The 20,884-nt window shown below is 41.3% G+C and overlaps 1 protein-coding gene across 4 annotated transcripts in view; it reads right to left on the bottom strand.

Moving 5' to 3' along the window:
• Positions 1-5,293, bottom strand: part of LOC121282541 (AMME syndrome candidate gene 1 protein homolog) — a 142,005-nt gene extending 136,712 nt beyond the window's left edge. For all 4 annotated transcript variants that reach the window (XR_005944065.1, XR_005944064.1, XM_041196276.1 and 1 more), the window contains exon 1: positions 4,978-5,293. Coding sequence is in view for 2 of the 4 variants with exons in the window: in XM_041196276.1 (XP_041052210.1) it covers positions 4,978-5,261 (284 nt within the window). In the remaining 2 variants the exon portion in view is untranslated. The remainder of the gene's footprint in view (positions 1-4,977) is intronic.
• Positions 5,294-20,884: the final 15,591 nt, after the last annotated feature.

Raw genomic sequence — 20,884 nt, 5'->3', positions numbered from 1 at the left:
ATGGATAATGGAGAATTGCAGTGTTAGGCCTTTGCCCTCCATTAGAGAAGGTGGATGGGTGACCCAATGGAGATCAAGTTTATGAAGAACTAGTATAAGGTAAATAGTGATAGAATTTTTTTACTGGTTGGTGAAACAGTAACAAGGAGGCTTAAATCCAAGATAATCACAAGAAGAATTCAAAGTTAGAAAAGGTGTAGAACTTCCTGTTACAGTCGAAGCAGAATCCATATTTTTTTGTAATGGGAAGTAGATACACTTTTTAGGAAAGTAAGGGCAGGTGTGGGGTCACAAGTAATTTGGTGTTCAAAATGTTTCGAGGGCAAGTTAATGAACTACAATTGAAAAAGACCAGTTATAATTTGCCTGCTCCGCATTGGATTCTCACTTAAGGTCTCCATGCTAATGTTCCTGTGGCCAAATATTCAATATTTTTACTGCCCCAAATCATTTTTGGCATTTGAGTGTCACCCCTCTATCTCTCCCTTACCTCCCCATGTACTTTGCAAACATATTCACGTAACATCTCCACTCTAGAGTAAGCCATTCTGCAGAAGCCAAATATTCAAAGTTTGTTTCCACCATGCCATGGACAAATCTGGAGCCAATTTATCCCGTCTTCTGCCACTCCAATGTTATGCACTACTTCACTGATGCAATCATTTTTTCATCTTTGTAGATTTGCGTTTTCAAGCCCTGGTGCATATAACAAGAAACTTTAACTACCATCAAAGTTGATGAATATCCTCATCAGTGACACATTTTCTCCATACCTTTCATAAAACCATCACACCTTTATTTTTGTATCCAGTTTGTACCAATTCTACACAGAGTCAGAGCCATTTATGGCACAGGAGGCAGCCACTTGGTATATCAAGTCCACGCCAGCTAACCACAGAGCAATCCATTTACACCTGTCCTCTAGTCCTCGCACTAGGTGCTGGAAAGAGTATTTTTTGTCTATGTTATCTAAACCTGTCATAATTTTGTGACCTCTGTTAATTCTCCCCTCAAACTCTTTTGCCCCAAGTACAACAACCCCAGCCTTTCCAAACTAACCTTGCAACTAAACCCCATCCCCCACCCCAGAATCATTCTGGCAAATCTTCTCTGCACCCTCTCAAGGAACTTCACATCTTTGGCCAGGACTGGATGCAATAATTAGGTGAGGCCTAACATAGGTGCAGCATAACTTCCCTGCTTTTGTACTCAACGTCTTTATTTATGAAGCCCAAGAACCCATGTGTTTTGCTAACCACAATCAATATGTCCTGCCACCAAAGATCAATGCACATGCACCCCCAGGTGCCTCTGGTCCTGCACTCTTTTGAATCGTGCCATTAAGTCTAAATTGCCTCTAACCATATCTTCTGCCAAAATGCATCATCTCATACACTTCTCTTTCAAATTGCATTTGCCATTTGTCTTCCCTTTCTGCTAGCTTCTTTCGTTATGTTACAGTCAATTCACATCATCCTATTTGTCATTCTTCCAGGTTTGATGTCATTGACAAATTTTGAAAGTTTACTCCGTATTCCATTATCCGAGTCATTTACGCATAGCAAAAAAAAGCAGTGGTCCCATCATTAACCCTTGGGGAACACCACTCTCTAACCAGCCTTATATATGGTACTTTATCAATAATATTTAAAATCTAATTAGTCTGCCTTTTACAAATTGTGCTGGCTCTCAATTAACTCAACCCTATCTAAATGCTGTTGATTTCTTCCTTAAGGTTTCCAAAACTTTACCCACCACTGACGTTAGATTAACTGCTGTGTACTTGCTGAGACTTCCTTGCATCCTGTCTTGAATAACGGTGTCAGACCTACCACTCTCCAATCCTCTGGCACCTCCCCAATACTTAGGGAAGCTTCAAAAAATTAAGGCAAGCTCTTCTGCTATCTCCACCCCACTTCCTTTAGGAACCCAGGATGCAAATCATTCAGACTTATCCACCTAAGCATAGCCAGCCTTTCCAGTACCTCCTCTCTTTCAATTTTCACACTATCCATTGCCTCCACTATCTCTGCTTCTATTGATATTTTGTAAGATTCCTTTTCCTTAGTAAGCACCAATACAAAGAATTTAAGTATTCTCGCCTTGCCCTGCACCTCTAAGCATATATCACTCACTTTGTCCCTTAAAGGGCCCATTCCACCTCTTACTATTTACATGTTGGTAAGAGATTATTAGATTCCCTTTTATGTTAACTGCATTCTATTCTTATATTCTCTCTGTGCCAGTCTTATTTTCCTCTTCATCTCCCCTCTCAACCAATTGTATTTAACCCAATTTTCACTTGAACTCACCTGACATGCATCACACAGACTTTTTATTTCACCATAATCTCTATCTGCCTTGTCAGCCAAGGAGCCCTGTTTTTGGCTCCCTCACCTTTCGCCCTTGTTGGAGCGTACCTAGCCTGGACCTGAAGCATCTCTTCCTTAAAGATCACCCATTGGCCCATTTCAGTTTTTCCTGTTAATCTCTAGTTTTGTTTTAAGCTAGTTAGGTCCATGTACAACAACATTTCTTTACTTCTATGCACCTCATAAGATGAGGAGTTTCAGTGCAAGGGGAGGAGACAGTGGCATAGTGGTAATGTCACTGGACTAGTAATCCAGAAACCCAAGCCAATGCTCTGAGGGAATGGGTTCAAACCTCACCATAGCAGCTGGTGGAATTTAAATTAATAAACCTGGAATTGAAAGCTAGTCTCAGTAATAGTGGCCATGAAACTATCCATTGTTGTAAAAACCCATCTGGTTCATGAATGCCCTTTAGGGAAGGAAATGTACCATCATGCGACTGCTGTGGGTCCGGAATGTGGTTGACTCTTAACTACTCTCTGACATGGCCAAGCCCCTCATTTCAAGAACAATTAGGGATGGGCAACAAATTCTGGCCTTGCCAGTAACACCACGCCCCATGAAAAAATAAAGAAAAAACTGCAACTTCCTCTCCGCATTCTTTGCGGGTGTAATTTCAAACTTTATGCATTATAAATGCAGAAAAATATTTAAATATTTGGCAATATTTTGGCAGAATAAGTGCTTATTCTGGACCAGGACCCCTGAAAAGTAAACTTCACATTTTACGTTAAGTTAATTTACAACATAGCAACCACTTAAATATTATTGGCTCAAAATTATGTGCAATTTTAAGTTCCATCTGACAACATGTACATTATTCTTCTCACTTCCCCTCAAAACATTTTATTAAAATAGCTTACTCTTGCTAATTGGGTGAGCAGTTTCCTCTGTTAGTGAAACCAGAGTGTTTCCAGGACTGAACACACGTGACACAACTCAACCTATAGTTAGTATTGAAAGCAGCTTGTTATGAAAAGGATAAGGGAATGATTTCAGGATAATAACTCCAGCACAAATCAACTGTTGGGGTTAAGCTGAGAAAAACATTTGGAAAATTGTAGGTCACAAATTTTATTCACATTTTGGAATTAGAATTTTAGAGTTTGTTAATTTTAGTGTATAGTATAAGTAATATAGTGAAACAATACTTTTTAAAACTCTCCCAAAAATTCACAAAATCTCCTGACAAAAAGGTACCATGACTGAGGATACTCCAACTCCAGTACATTGCATTCAGCATTCAAAAAAGTTCTCAAATCCCTTCTGAATGCCAACTAAATAGCAAGTGCCCATTCATTTTACTGAACTAATCAATAACATTTCAATTTACATACTTTACAAAAGCTACAATTTTTTAAACGTTTTTTGCTGCTTTGAACTGCTTTACTCTAATACCCAAAGATTTAGAAATGTCTCCATTCATCCTCCCGCCAGTTTCATGCAATTAAAATACAAACGGGCACTAGCAATGCCATACAATTGCAATTTAAGGTTCAAATCAAATCACTTCAGAACAGCGCACTAACCACATCCTTAGTATTCAAACTCCACATTGGGCAATTCTTAGTTTTAGAGCAGTTATTTTCATGTCTGTTAAATACCCTTAAAATCTGAAACAAATGCACAAATCAAACTCAAACGTTACACTAGAAGTGCAAACAGACTCGCTAAATTAGACTGTCAAAAAATAAAGGAACACCTTTAAGCCGTAAATCAGATTTTTCAAACAACCAACATAAAAATAGCTGGAGTGACCAAAAGAGAAAACTCTTTACAAGAACATCTGAAGCTTCCATATTAAAAAGTTCTTGGAACATAACCTAGCTTGTCATCAGTTTGCAGATCCGTACAAGGACATTGTTGGCCTCTCGATAAAGTGACTTGGACGACGCCGGTCAGGCTGAAATCAACCGCTTCTACATTTTCTTTGCTTTATTTGCTTAAAGCTGGATTTGCAATATTGACAAAAGTAAAAACGATTAACTTGTGTTACAATACTCCCCTCTGGGAATAAACACAATCATAGTAGAATCGTTCCGAAGTTTCCTTGAGGTAAAAAAAATAAATCACTGAACCGACAAAAAGGGGACTCACTTCATAGTCGAAGCTACAAAGTTCCGACATTGGGTGGTGGGGGGAAAGAGTACATTCCCTTCTCAAACATCTTGGAGAAAGTCACTCAGTAACATATCACCATTTAGAAAGCGCAAACAAAACCCGCCTGAAGTTAACCTACAAGAAAGTGGCCCGTCAAAAAGCACACACACAATTCGGGATTGAAACATAAAAAGTTGTAGGGACGCTCCAAAACAGACTTCGGAGTGCGTCCTGACAAACTTGAATATTGCAAGGATCCTGCGAGCTGTTTCCTTTGTTTGTGAAGTTCACACACAAACCCTCTTGAAAATGAGGTGGGGGGGGGGGGGGGGGGGGGGGAATTGTATTTCTTTCCACTTGTTACGAGACTGACCGGTCGGAAAATGAATTAAAAAATAAAATCAGATCGCCACTGGGTACATTAAAAATCACGAACAAATACTAAAGTTGCAAAAAAAACCGAGACCTGGCCGGCGATGCCATGCCAGTGAGTTTGGGTACTTACTATGGGTCGTTGGTGAATCGTGGGCTCCGGGGCGGCTGATATCCGTACAGATGGCAGTACAGGACGTCGAAGCAGAAGCAGCACATTTCCGAGTTGACGACCATGTTCCTGCCGCCGGGGCAGCCACTGAAGCCGTTAGCGCGGGTCACGTCCTTGCAGTGGTTCTCGTTGGAGGAGGTGGAAGAGGACGAGCAGCTCGACAGTTTCTGCTTCTTCACTCCACAGCACCCCGCCGCCATCTTGGAATCCACCGGCGCTTCCGCGAAGCCCCGCTTTCTACCCATACTCCTCCGCGGTTAGAGAGGGGGCGGGGCCGGACCGGGCGAGGGGGGCGGGGCGGAGGCGGAGCCAGAGAGCGCGTGCGCCTGAAGGTCCTGCAAGGGGAAGGGAAATAAAAACAGAGAAGGGGGAAAAAAAAACTAGATCATATCGCACGCGCTCTGGGCACCAAGGTCCTATCAGGAACAACAATCCAACCAGCTCTGCCGCCACTGCTATCACCATGGCAACGCGGCCTACCAAGTGCGAGCTGTCAGGCCACACACTTACACATAAACATTGGAATTCGCCACCAACAACTTATCACAGCCCGTGAGTGATTTACAATATTTTTAACCTATTAACATATACATTCTCCGTTTTAAAATGTTACAAACCCAACTTTGCACTCCGACGGCTCCTTTAGCAGGCCGCCGTGCATCAGAAGCTGGAAACAGCCGCACCATAATGACATCCAAACAGACAAGAAATTATTTTATGCAGGGCCAGCCGGCGCCGGAATAAACTTCCCAATCGAACCGTGAAAATGATTAAAAAAAACATTAGCAAACAATCCCGGAATCGCTTAAGGAGCAACCTCAAGGGCTTCAATTACAGACGCCTTAGAGCGGATGAACCGAGGGGACGAATGATCTTTCCCATCTGTAGTTATCGTGTGAATGAAAGCGGACTTCACTCGTGTCCTGCAAAGGATGCAGGTTTGATAGAGGTGGGAGAAAGAGGCACCATGCCCTTAAGTCTTGCAAAACCATAAAGTAGTTTCTTAAAAAATATTCGACCAGTTAAGAGGGGAAACTTACTTAAATAAACACAAAGAAACTCGTTTTAGCATTCAATTCAAATAATACACATGGACGAAGTCACATTCACAGAACCTGAAGCTCCAGTAAAATATAATGTATTATTTTCATATTCCTGAGTCATAATTTAGGATTATAACACCGGGAGCCCTGCAATTTGCATAGTAGATAGAATGTGGTAGCACCAGTTACAAGACTGTAACTCACGAGAAAGAGCTCAGTTCAAGTAATTGATGAATAGAAGAATCTTCGGTTGAATTACAGTAACTTATACAGTAACTGCGTTTTAAAAATAAGTTTGTCATTCACACTATTACAACTACTTAGCTGGTGAGATTGAGTCTGGTGAATGGAAGGAATGTTATTAACAGCTAGAAGCTGTACGAAAGGGAACAGAACTATTTTTAGGCAGAAATAAAGAAGGTAAGGTCACAAAAGTAAAGAGATTACAAATTTTAAAAAGTTGGTGTTGTTAGTGTATAAGGCATTGGCAGATGCTATCCAGAACACTGTACAAACACGTAGGAAAATAATTATCTTTGAAAGGACACAAAGGAAACTAACATTTTCAGATACCAGTTTTTTAAATCTCAAGAAAAGGCTAAGGAAATTGGGCTTGTTTTTTTTTAGAAAAGAGAAATTGAAGTTTAAGCTTGCAAAAGTAATTGATAAAACTGATCTAAGCAATCGAACGAAGCTCAAGTCATGCATATATTCAATACAATTTTTTTTCTTTTTAATTGTCACCTCAGCAAAAAAAAAACTTCTGGGATAGGGAAAAGAAGGAATTTAGCACTGTGGAGCCTGAGACGCTGATGAACTGGTAGCTATCAAGGTTCTATGGTACAACATGGGTAATATATATTGTTTTGTTATTGGCATCTAGAGGGTAGCCGTTTGGAGGAAAGTTGATTCCATTGGCTTAATGGAGGAAAAGAATTCAGTTACTGAAGGTCGACACCAGTGATGAAAAGAGAGGAATGGCATTTAGATTGATATGGTGCAATATATAGGAGAAACAAATAGAAAAGGGTGGAATTTGGAACACAAAAGATAAAGAAGACAGGAAATATATACTTTGATAGGGGCTGGGATAGAATTAGAGATTGAGAGGAATGAAAAGGAAGAGGCAAGGAAAGTATATGGAGGCCACTATGAAAATGAAGACAGCAGTTTGAAAAGACAAAAGACTACTGACAAAATAATGAGACACACACAGGCTCTCTCTGCAAAACAAGATTCTATTGACTAAAGGGTGCAGAATTGTCAAAAATATTCCGGTTACTCAAAAGCCATCAGTTAAGATATGAACTAGATTTGTGGATTATGATATCGACAGAGCAGAAAACTTTGTATGAATGACAAGAGGGATGCTAATCATAATTTCTGAATTATTTAAGTGTATATTACAGTATACTTTTTTCCTTTCCAAGAAGAACCATTCTGTTTTGTAGAACTTGTAGAACAGTGTGTAATCAATTGCAGCACAATGTCATGCTATCACACATAAGTTCTCAGAACTGGAAATAATCACTCCTTGTAAATTTAACAGTAGGAAATGATACAGAAATGTCTCATAAAATTCTACTTTGTTATGTCTGGTTTTATCTCAGTGCACTAATTGGTTGTACATTTTTCAGGCTCCATGTAAACAGTGCCTTGTCATTTTTGAAGTTTGTATAATGCTTCATCTCTATTTAATGTCAATAATTGTAACAAAACTAGGCATTTGATTCTAGTACGAAACTATAGAGATTTGATTCAGTTCCTAGACTCCAGTTAAAGCTTTGTTAAGAGAGAAATGCTACATCTGATAATTAAAAAAGATAAATCTCAAATATATCACTATATTACTACAAAGGGTTTTTACAACAAAGGGGTTTTATAAAGACAAAAGATGAACTTAATTTAGAATCTTCTACTAGATTTTCACCCCATTCACAATGAGTGAGTAGAATTTAAACTCAATTAACTAATAGCTCAGTCAATACAGCCTGTTTCTTCATTCTCAGGATGTTTCAACATACTCAGCGTGCATGGTTTCCTATTGTATATATGAGACATTTTTTCAACAATGGACATATTTGTTCCTATATCCTTAACTTCTGTATCTACTGAAAGGTCCTGAAGGTTGAAATAATCCCTAGAATTTGTTTTAAATTCAGGAAGGTAGGACACTGGAACAAGAATTAAATTGACCTGCAAATTCCATGTCTTAATATATTTAGACATTTCAAGAGGTATGGAGGTGCCCTCTAGAATTGTATAGCATGCACAAAATGATGTCAGAAGCTTGGCTTGTTATAGAATTGTACGCCTTTGCGGAACCTCTGCATGAACAGGATACACCACGATTCACACATCTTTATGTACTACCTATTATAAATACAGTATTAACAAGATCAGCTACTGAGTGCTTGAAATTTAAGCATTAAAACATAACAATGGCAGGGTCCTTACTGTGGGGAAAACAGCATATTTATAATGTATTATCAGAAGTAGTTCTTTAACTTTCTGCTTACAAATTATACTGCCTAGTTTCTAATAAATGCAAAAACAATGTTATTAATCTATTCTTTGTTGAATTTTTATTTTAAAATGCAATAATTTTATCCTCCCTTAATCTTTCCACCCCAATCCCAACAAGGCATCTTGTGATGACAAATCTTTTTTTCAATGGTTAAGTATATGTTTCAGCAACTTCAGCTAAAATATCTATAACCTTCCTTAATAAACATGTGGTATTTGGGAGAGGAAAAAAGACTGAGGCACAGCTAGAAAAAATACTTTTATTTGTTTTGCACCTTCCACAATCTTAGGATACCCCAAAGCTCTTAAGTACTTTTGAAGCGTAGTCACTGTTGTAATGTAGGAAACATGGCAGCCTATTTGCATACTGCAAGATCCCACAAACAGTAATGTGATAATGACCAGATAACCTGTTGTAATGGTCTCACAGAGGATGGAAGTCAAAAAGCAGATCATATCTAGTATATTTTTGTTCCCTTCCATACATTCATGAGAATGTAGTTCTTATTTACAAGGATGTTCAAAGTCAAGGACAATATTACCAGATTAGGAAGATACTGAAAATCAACAGAAAGTGTTGGAGAAACAGATGAAAGGTCAACGACTTGAAAGGTTAACTATGTTTCTCTCTCCACAGATGCTGCCTGACTTGCTGAGTTTCCAGCATTTTCTGTTTTTAGGTCAGATAGCATCTATAGGGAGGACAAACAAGATAACACTTAATGTGTGGACCTTTTATCAGAGTTGGAAAAAATATATAGATGAACAACATTTAAGGAGAAACAGGATTGGGAGGGAAAAGGACACAGACATATTTAAATGGGGGAGGAAGTAGTTTGACCTGTAATGTGCTTACATGGAAAAGAGGAGATGGTAAATGATAAAAGTAGTATCAATATGAGGCAATATGAAGAAGCTTAAGACATTAAAAACAGTTAAGAGACTAGAGAATATGTGAATAGTTGAGGTGGTGGTGGGGATTGGCAGCTCCAAAATAAAACAGCAGCCAGGATCTGAGGCCTCCTACACCGCTGTCCCACCTTTTGTATGAGGCAATTTCTCCAACCTGCTCCAACCTAGTATATTGTAGCTGCTGCCAACAGTATTGTCCCCTCCTAAGGAGGGGGTCTCCTCTACATTAGGGAGACCAAACACGGTTTAGGTGACCACTTTGTCAAATACTTCTGCTCTGTATCTAAGCGCAACCTAAGTTTCCTGTCCCATGCTACTTGAATTCCTAGTGCAACTTCTATAATTGTCTCTCAGGCTGGGATTTTCCAGCCCCACCGTGCCAGGACCTGCTGCGGGGGATGCAGTGGCCCAGCCATTGACTTGGATGATCCTGGCGGTGGGCAGGGTAAGAAAAGCCCTCTGCCTTTGGTCATCTACGTTTTTCCAATGAAGCTCAAGAAATAACATCTTATTTTTCCATTATATACTTTGCAACCCTGTGTCCTTAATCTGATTTAAATAACTTCAGATCTTAACTTAGCTCCCACCTCCTTCATAATGCAGGATAGATATATTAAAATTTTTGGACTGAACAGAAGATGACATGAAATGCAGCAGAGTGGCTCATATAGAAGCAGACAAAGCTTCTGTGAAAGGTCTCAAAATCTTTGCTTGGGTTGACACATCCTGCTGGACAGATATTACTGGGATACCCTGGCCCTCCTCTCATTCTGCCTAATTAATCATGCTTCATTTAAAGATTTCTGTTTCCCTCTTTCCCCAACATGTATATCATGTAAAGTGGGATTCCTATTCAGAAGCTCATTTTGTGACTTTGAGATACTAGCTCCCTAATGCTGTTTAAATACAGAGCTCTCTAAGGATATTGCGGAGTGTAGATAAAGCTTTCCAGGGTACAATTACACTGCAAGTATTTTTCAAATAACTAATCCATCAGAAAGTGTAGCCAGATGTCTCCACAAGCAATTACACCTTCCCTTTAAAAAGTACTTCTGCCAGGATGAGCGGGTTCTGGCAAGGTGCACCTTTTAAACATAGGGGTACAATCACAAAGGCATTTGGGGAGGTGCAATCACTGAGTTTAAGGTGGGCGATGATGACCAAACTCTGACTTACATATGGCTGCCACTGAAAGGATGGGTGCTTCTTCAGCACCCGATACTTGCCAGAATTTGTAACATGGCACTTTTGGGATGGACACTTGAGGGATGTTGGGACCACACCAAATTCCTGCCCTCATAATATTGACTTATGCCATCCCCCAAACTAGAAATCACAAGGCCTAAGTATCCAAGTTCAACATGTTATACGTAAAACGGTCGTGGGAATTTTTACTTCTTCGCATCAAGTACATGCTTTACCAAATATTAAAAGAGCAAAGTGACATTTTTACATATATGATGCAGTCTCATTCTGAACCAAAACAGACCAAAAGTTAATTTCAAAAATGCACAATGGTTATTTTGCACTTTTGCCATACAGCACACTTCAAGGTTAGAGATATTGTCAATGGGAGTAAATGGAAACAATGTAAAATTTTCCTGGAAATTGGCAAAAAAGCGTAGCTTCTCTAAGATCTCTTCTATGTCATGGAGAAGATTTTGTGCATACCTTTCAGAAACAACATATTCCATTTTCTCCTTCTTAGTCACTAAACATTTTTAAATATTTGAGATATACTGGATTCTTTAGTATTGACACATAACTATGGATTCTAACAAAGCAAAAGAGCATCACTTGCATTATGTTGAAAGTTGGAGTTTTTACATACCATTAATTACTAAAAATTTAACCAACTATTTTATTTGTGTCCTTTTAGATAATTCTCAGACTCTGTAACTAAGTAATAAATGGTCTGATTTATGTATTTATTTCTGAAAAGACAATGTTTGATTTGCGTTTACCAAAATTATTCTTCATTTAAGAATGTCAAGATTTAAAGTTTTAAAATGCACAGAAACACAAGTAACACATTCAATAAGAGTAAAAAATTGTTGAATCTGAGATTTTATAAGGCTCGTCCTTTATTGAACAGAGAAAATTCATGAGTTTAAAGGAACCTTTCAAAATGTTGAATAATTTTAAGAGGATACACACTGAAAGGTTGTCTTCTCCCCTTGGATGCGGGATGAATGGATCACAAGGTGAGATAGACTCAGGATTAATTATGGAAGAATGAAGGGAGAAGTTAGAAAATTTTTCAAATGATGGGGCTTGATTTTAACTTCTCTCTCAAATACCACACTCCTCCCTACAGCCACCACCAACCGCCCCCCACACACAAACACACACACACACACACACCCCAACGCCCCCAACCAACCAACACCCTGTGTCCCAATCTGCTGGAAACCTGGCAATGGCTGAAGGATGGGTAACTAAAACAGACTGCAAGACTTACCCACTATTTTCTTGCCCTAATCTGACCAACTGTAACTATAAATTTCAGGCAGCAAGGGCATCCTCTCCAAGCTAGTGGGGTCCTATTTCAATGATATAATCAAGGCACAATCTGCAATTTTAACCTAAGTAGTGATAAATTTATTGGCAGGGACAAACTTACCAGGAACAAAAGCCAGGGCCAGAAGAGGCCTAAAACAGCAAATTTATACATTTTAATATAAAAGCAAAATACTGCGGATGCTGGAAATCTGAAACAAAAACAAAAATAGCTGGAAAAACTCAGCAGGTCTGACAGCATCTGCGGAGGGGAATACAGTTAACGTTTCGAGTCCGTATAACTCTTCATCAGAACTAAGGAAAAATAGAAATGAGAGGAAATATAAGCTGGTTGAGGGGGGTGGGACAGGGAGAGCTGGATAGAGGGCCAATGATAGGTGGAGGCAAGGAAGAGATTGCCAGAGATGTCATAGACAAAAGGACAAACGGGTGTTGACGGTGGTGATATTAGCTATGGAAAGTGCTAATGGTGACATTAAGGGTAGAAAACAGGACGAGCAAGTGACAGATAGCCCTAGTGGGGGTGGGATAGGGGGAAGGGATCGAAATGGGCTGAAAAATGGAGATAAAACAACGAATGGAAATACATTTAAAAATAATAGAAATAGGTGGGAAAAGAAAAATACATATACAAATATATATATAAAAGTATATATATATATAAAAAATATATAAATTATTGGAAAAAGGAGGATCGGAAAGGGGGTGGGGATGGAGGAAAGAGTTCATGATCTAAAATTATTGAACTCAGTATTCAGTCCGGAAGGCTGTAAAGTGCCTAATCGGAAGATGAGGTGCTGTTCTTCCAGTTTGCGTTGAGCTTCACTGGGATGTTGCACCAGGCCAAGGACGGACATGTGGCATGAGAGCAGGGTGGAGTGTTGAAATAGCAAGCAACAGGGAGGTCCGGGTCATGCTTGCGGACAGACTGAAGGTGTTCCGCAAAGCGGTCACCCAGTCTGCGTTTGGTCTCCAATGTAGAGGAGACCACATTGGGAGCAGCGAATGCATTTATACATTTTGTTTTGTTTCATTTGGTCCAAGAGGAGTTCCTTCATACCCCATAAGAAAACCAGGGGCCACTCCAAACCTCGACAAAAATCCTGCTACCAGGACGCCTGACAGTATTTCCTCCTGGATTCAGTCTAAAATATGATCTTGAATATAAAAATAAAACCTGGGAGCTGCGATCCCACAAGGCCTCAGCAGCACACCATTTGTCCCGGCTCCTCCCTTGTACCAATCCCACCCTGACTTAAAATCAAGGCCACAGTTATTAGAACATGAACTACAAATACTTATTGAGACAAAACTGTAGTGTAATTTAAACATAATTGGATAAGTACTTTAAAAAAGAATATGAAACAATATAACAAATATTAACAAATATAATTCAAACAAATCATTGAAGATGGCAGGGCACAAGTTGAGAGAGCCGTCAATTGAGCATACAGTATCTTGGAATTTATTAATAGGGGCATAGAGCACAAGAGCCAGAGGTTATGTTGAATTTGTGTAAGTCACTAGTTTGGCCTCAGCTGGAGTACTGCGTCCGCACTTTAGGAATGGTGTGAAGGCATTATAGAGGATGCAGAAAAGATTCATGAGAATAGTTCTAGGGATGAGGAACTTCAATTATGAAGATAGATTGGAGAAGTTGGAACGGTTTTTCTTAGAGAAAAGAAAGTTGAGAGGAGATTCCATCAAGGTATTCAAAACTATGAGGGGCCTGGATAGAGAGACAGGGAGAAACTGTTCCCACTCGTGAAAGGATTGAGAACGAGAGGGCACAGATTTAAAGTAATTAGTAAAAGGAGCAAAAGTGATATGAGGGGAAACTTTTTTATGCAGTGGGTGGTTGAGGTTTGGAATGCACTGCCTGGGTGTGTAGTGCAGGCAAGTTCAATTGAAGCATTCAAAAGGGTATTAGACTGTTATATGAAAATGAAGAATGTGAAGGGTTATGGGAAGAAGGTGGGGAAATGGCACTAGGTGAGTTGCTCATTCGGAGAGCTGGTGCAGACACAATGCCAAATGGCCTCTTTGAGTTAGGTGCAATCGATTCTTATGTGGAATCAGTTTGGGTGGAAATAAGGAATAGCAAGAGGAAGAAGTCACAGGTGGGAGTCGTCTATAGGCCCCTGAAGAGTTGCCTCACTGTAGAACAAAGTATAAATCAAGAAATAATGGAGGCGTGTAAGAAAGGCGCTACGATTGTCATGGGTGATTTTAATCTGCATATTGACAGGACAAATCCGATTGGCAGGGGTAACATGGGAGACAAATTTGTAGAATGCATCAGGGATTATTTCTTAGAGCAATACGTTGCAGAACCTACCCAGGAACAGGCTATTTTAGATCTAGTAATATGTAATGAGGTGGGATTAATAAGAGATGTCGTAGTTAAGGATCCTCTAAGGGGTAGCGATCACATCATGGTAGAATTTCAAATTCAGTTTGTGGCTGAGCAACTCGGTCTGAAACCAGTGTCGTCAACTTAAATAAGGGCAATTACAGAGGTATGAAGAAAGAGTTGTCTAAAACGTGCTGGGAAAATAGTCTAAAGGGAAGGTCAGTGGATGAGCAGTGGCAGACATTTAAGCAAATATTTCATAATGCTCAGCAAAAAAATTATCCCAGTTAAAAACAAGGACTCGATGAGAAGGACAAACCACCCATGGTTAACAAAGTGGCCAAGGAGAGTATCCTATCATGAAAGGTATATAAAGCGGCAAAAGCGAGTGGTAGGCCAGAAGATTGGGAATTTTTTAGAAACCAGCAGTGGGTGACTAAGAAACTAAGAAAGAGGGAGAAAATTAATTCTGAAAGTAAATTGGCAAGAAATATAAAAACTAACAGCAAGAGCTTCTACGGGTATTTAAAAAGAGTGGTCAAAGTGAGCGTGGGGCCCTTCAAGGATGCGACTGGAGAATTGATAATGGGGAACAGGGAAATGGCAGTTAATTTAAACCAATATTTTGCATAGGTCTTCACAGTGGAGGACATAATAAACACCCCAAAGATATCAGACAAGCATGGAGTTAATGGGAGGAAAGATCTTGTAATAGTCTCTATTAGGGGGGACAAAACATTTGACAAACTATTGGGACTAAAGGCAGACATGTTGTCAGGACCTGATGACCTGCATCCAAGGGTTTCAAAGCAAGTGGCTGCAGAGATAGTGGAGATATTAGTTGAAATATTCCAGAACTCACTGGATTTCAGGAGGTTCCCAGCGCATTGGAAATCTGCTAAAGTGACTCCCATGTTCAAGAAGGGAGGAAGACAAAAAGTAGGAAACTATAGGCCAGTCAGCCTAACATCTGTCATTGCGAAAATACTAGAGTCCATTATTAAGGAAGAAATAGCTGGACATTTAGAAAAGCTTAACACAATCAAACAGAGTCAACATGGTTTTATGAAAGGGAAATCATGTTTGACAAATTTTCTAGAGTTCTTTCAGGATATAACAAGCAGAGTTGATAAAGGGGAACTGGTGGATATAGTGTATTTGGATTTCCAGAGGGCATTCGATAAGGTGCGACATAAAAGGTTATTGCACAAGATAGGAGCTCATGGTATTGCAGGTAATATATTAGCATGGATTGAGAATTGGTTAACACACAGAAGACAGAGAGCCAGGATTAATGGGTCTTTTCAGGATGTAAAGATGTAACTAGTGGAGTGCCACAACGATCAGTTCTAGGGCCTCAATTATTTACTATCTATATTGATGACTTGGAGGAGGGGGCAAAGTGGCATGTATCCAAATTTGCTGACAATACAAAAATAGATGGGAGGACATGTTGTGATGAGGACATAAGGAATCTGCAAGGGGATATATGTAGGTTGAGTGAGTGGGCAAAAACTTGGCAGATGGACTTTACTGTAGGAAAGTATGAGGTCATGCACTTTGGTATGAAGAATCAAAAGGCAGACTATTATTTAAATGGAGAGATACTCCAAAAAAAGTGCAGCACAGAGAGATCTACACGTTCTTGTGCATGAAACGCAACAAGTTAGCATACAGGTGCAGCAAGTAATTAAGAAGGCAAATGGAGTTTTGGCTTGTATTGCTAGGGGGTTGGAGTTTAAAAATAGGGAAATCTTGTTACAACTGTACAGGGTGTTGGTGAGGCCACACCCGGAGAACTGTGTGCAGATTTGGTCCCCTTATTTAAGAAAGGGTATACTGGCATTGGAGGCAGTTCAAAAGACATTCACTAGGCTGATTCCTGGGATGAAGGGATTGACTTATCAAGAACGGCTAAACAAGTTAAGCCTTTATTCATTAGAGTTTAGAAGAATGAGGGGTGATCTTATTGAAATGTACATGATTCTGAAGAGGCTTGACAGGGTAGATGTTGAGAAAATGTTTCCACTAGTGGGGGAATCCGAACTAGGGAACATAGTTACAGAATAAGGGGACATTCATTTAAAACTGAGATGCAAAGAAATTTCTTCTCTCAGAAAGTAGTGAATGTCTGAAATTCTGTACCGCAGAGAGTTATGGAGGCTAGATCACAAAGTATTTAAAGAGGAGGTAGATAGATTTTTAAAATATTGGGGAGTTGAGGGCTATGAGGAGCTGGCACTAAAGAGGAGTTGAGGTCTGGGGCAGGCCATGATCTTATTGAATGGCGGGGCAGGCTTGAGGGGCCGAATGGCCTACTCCTGCTCCTATTTCTTATGTTTTGTGCCATAACAATTCTGTGATTTAGTGCTTTGGGGGAAAGGTATGAAATTAGATCGCTCTAGTTGATAAGCTCACATGGGCATAGAATAGGCTAATGGGAATGGTGTCTTTTGTGATTTTGTTGAATGAATATGAGCTTTCATTGCCATTGAACAATAATGCAGTTACTGTCAATGTAAGAATAAAACAGAATTGAAAGATATAGCCTTATGGAAAATTGCACACTTGTTAAATGTTGTGGCTGTGGCCAAATTCTACATGGTATTATCTTAAGGCATGGAGTAGTCTCATTAATTGAAAGAAATATACAGAAAGAGCACTTAAATTGTACACAAATGCACATTGTACACTTGCAATTTTGGCAGCGGTGAAAATATACTCCCACATGACACCACTGGACACCAAATGGAGCGTATATTACTTACTGTAAAAAAAAAACACCTGACCATTTTTTCAGCTAATAATATTATTCCAAGATTAATTTACAGAGATGTATTTAAAACTTACCCATTTTGCAAGTCTTTATCATAGACAAATGCATAGCATCTTTTGGCTGTCAGCTGGGATGATTTAAAAGATTTGTTTTTCTTACAGCTTTCTTCTCCATTACAGATCTATTTGCAAGTAAAATATCACCCAGGCATGCTGTGCTACTGTCACCAACCATGCTCTGTTTTACACCCCCACATTAGGTTTGAAAAATACCTATTAATATAGGGCAGAATTTTCAATTTTGGAGACTAAGTGCAGTGGCGGGTGGGAAAGTCAATGTGATTCTTGCTGCGCGGTGGGGCGGGTTCTCGCACAAGATCGTCTGCTTTTAAGCTCATTATTTATGCAACAATGAGGAGCTCATCGAACCTCGTGGGCTGGGATTTGTCCGCCCAAGCGTTACCTCATGGGGTTGAAGGTCCAGGTGCCATATTTAAATGGGACCACACACATAGTTAACTCATTGTATGACAGGAGTAGTGTTGCGACAGAGCTCCATGGCACTGAAGAGATGCAAACCCTCTGCTCCCAAGTTCAGCTACAGCTCCCTGAAGAGATTTCTCCAGGCAGTCGAGGACTGGCGGGAGGTCCTCTATCCCAGAGATGACAGCAGGATGTCTACCAACCTCAGCACGCCAGCTTGGGAAGAGGTTTCTAGGGAGGTCAGTGCATGTGGGCCACAGTGCAAGAAGAGGATGAATGATCTCATCTGTTCTGCCAGGGTAGTCAACCTTCCCCTCACTCCCAACTCACACTCTCATAAGGCCATCAGGAATTGGTAGGGTTACAGTCAAAAGGATCTCACATACTACCAGCAGAAGGGACATCAGCACTGATTTTCTAATAGGTTAACACCTCCATCTCATGTAACATCCTGCACAGGTCACATCTTCAGCCCTTACTGGGGAGCACTCAGCACACACAGCAAGCATGCATGCTTATGATCTGCTCTTTCATCTGTGGTGCTCACAGTTTATCCATCTGTCTTGTTGCAGGATAAAATCACCCACAACAAGAGGGAGGGATCCCAGACTAAAGGGGGGATGCCAGAGTTGAGGCCACTCACCCCCTATGAGGACCAGGCGGCAGACCTGACTGGAGAGGACAGGGACTGTTCCTGCGCAGAAGGCGAGATCGGCAACTCCCAACAAACCAATGAGGGTCCATGCAGTAGTCATCAGCCACTGCAGACAATGACTGTGAGTGATCTTTAATGTAGGTGACTCTCTGGCTAATCACTATTATCTTTTCTCTCTATTATAGCCAACAGCAAGAAAAGGCAGAGGCGAATTGCCAGCCAGCCCATCAGCCCCAGCCTCCAGAGCACCTCAGATGAGGAGGCTGAGGATCCACCTGACGAAGACCCGTCATTGCATATGCCTGCGTCCTCCACCAGCACACACCTTGGTGGACCTAGTTCTAGGGCAGGCTTGGGGTCACCATCTGGTGAGCACAGCACAGAAACGGGCCCATAGAAGGCAGAGTTATTGACAGCTAAGGTCTCCAACACTCAGAAGGATTGCTGGAGACCAAGCCCCTGCTGAGTCCAAGTCCGATGATGAGCTTCTGTAATCGGCCCTCAGAGAAATCTTGGAGATCCAAACACAGGCAAGGGAACAGCAAGCAGGGTTGTGAGAGGCCGTTAGCAGATGGAAGAGTCCATCCATGGCTGTCTGATGTTGTGGCTCTGGCTTGCAAGTGCATCAAGGTCGCCATTGGAAGGATTGTGGCCACCTTGGAGACCCTGGACCAGCAGTTTCTGCTGCATATGCGCTCAGACCTGCACACCATTGCTGTAGCCATCAGTGGAATCCATCAGTGGCTAGGCAAGAGGATGACAGGGCAACCTGGCCTTTCTCCGGGTACCCCTTTTTTTAAAAATTCATTCACGAGATGTGGGCTTCACTGGCTAGGCCAGCATTTAGTGCCCACCACTAATTGCCCTTGAGAAGATGGTGGTAAGCTGCCTTCTTGAACTGCTGCAGTCCATCTGGTATAGATACACCCATGGTGCTGTTGGGAAGGGAGTTCCAGGATCTTGACCCAGCGACAGTGAAGGAACGATAATATATTTCCAAGTCAGGATGGTGAGTGACTTGAAGGGGAACTTCCAGGTGGTGGTATTCCCATCTAATTGCAGCCCTTGTCCTTCCAGATGTTAGTGGTCAGGGGTTTGGAAGGTGCTAAGGAGCCCTGGTGAATTCCTGCAGTGCATCTTGTAGACGGTACACACTGCTGCTACTGTGGTGAAGGGAGCGAATGTTTGTGGATGGGATGCCAATAGAGTGGGCTGCTTTGTCCTGGATGGTGTCAAGCTTCTTGAGTGTTGTGGGAGCTGCACTCATCCAGGCAAGTGGGGAGCATTCCGCCACGCTCCTGACTTGTGCCTTGTAGATGGTGGACAGGCTTTGAGGAGTCAGGAGGATTCCTAGCCTCTGACCTGCTCGTGCAGCCACAGTATTTATATTTATATGGCTAGTCCAGTTTAGTTTCTGGTCAATGGTAACCGCCCCCCCCAGGGTGTTGATAGTGGGAGATGTAGTGATGGTAATGCCATTGAATGTTAAGGGGCGATGGTTAGATTCTCTCTTGTTGGAAATGGTCATTGCCCGGCACTTGTGTGGCACGAATGTTACTTGCCACTTGTCAGCGCAAGCCTGGATATTGGACATTGACTGCTTCAGTATCTGAGGTGTCGCGAATGGTTTCCTCCACAAGGACTGTGCGGTGGTCACTCCTACCAATACGTCATGGGCAGATGCATCTGCAGCAGGCAGGTTGGTGAGGATGAGGTCAAGTATGTTTTTCCCTCTTGTTGGTTCCCTCATTACCTGCCGCAGATCCAGTCTGCCAGCCCAGTCAGTAGTGGTGCTACCGAGCCATTCTTGATGATGGACATTGAAGTCCCCTAGCCAGTGTATGTTCTGTGCCCTTGCCACTCTTAGTGCTTCCTCCAAGTGGTGTGCAACATGGAGGAACACTAATTCATCAGCTGAGGGAGGGCAGTACGTGTAATCAGCAGGTGATTTCCTTGCCAATGTTTGGACCTGATGTGATGAGACTTCATGGGGTCCAGAGTCGATGTTGAGGACTCCCAGGGCAACTCCTTCCCGACTATATACTGCTGTGCCACCCCCTCTGCTGGGTCTGACTGCCAGTGGGACAGAACATACCCTGGGATGGTGATTGTGGTGACTGGGACATTATCTGTAAGGTATGATTTTGTGAGGATAAGTCACGCTGTTGCTTGACTCTCCCAATTTTGGCATTAGCCCCCAGATGTTAATAAGGAGGACTTTGCGGGGTCGACAGGGTTGAGTTTGCCGTTGTCATTTCAGGTGCCTAGGTTGATGCCGGATGGTTTCATTCCTGTTTTGAGGCTTTGTAGCGGTTTGATACAACTGAGTGGCCATTTCAGAGGGCATTTAAGAGTCAACCGCATTGCTGTGGAGTGACATGTAGCCAGATCAGGTAAGGATGGCAGATTTCCTTCCCTAAAGGGCATTAGTGAACCAGATGGGTTTTTAAACAATCGACAATGGTTTCATGGTCATTATTAGACTTTTAATTCCAGATTTTTATTGAATTCAAATTCCACCATCTGCCGTGATGGGACTCAAACTGGGATTCTGGATTACTAGTCCAGCGACAATACCGTAATGTTATCATCTCCCCCTTA

This window comes from Carcharodon carcharias, chromosome 9 (assembly GCF_017639515.1).
Source record: "Carcharodon carcharias isolate sCarCar2 chromosome 9, sCarCar2.pri, whole genome shotgun sequence".
NCBI lineage: Eukaryota > Metazoa > Chordata > Chondrichthyes > Lamniformes > Lamnidae > Carcharodon > Carcharodon carcharias.
Note: the sequence above shows the minus strand (reverse complement) of the source record. Positions and strands in the feature narration are given on the sequence as shown.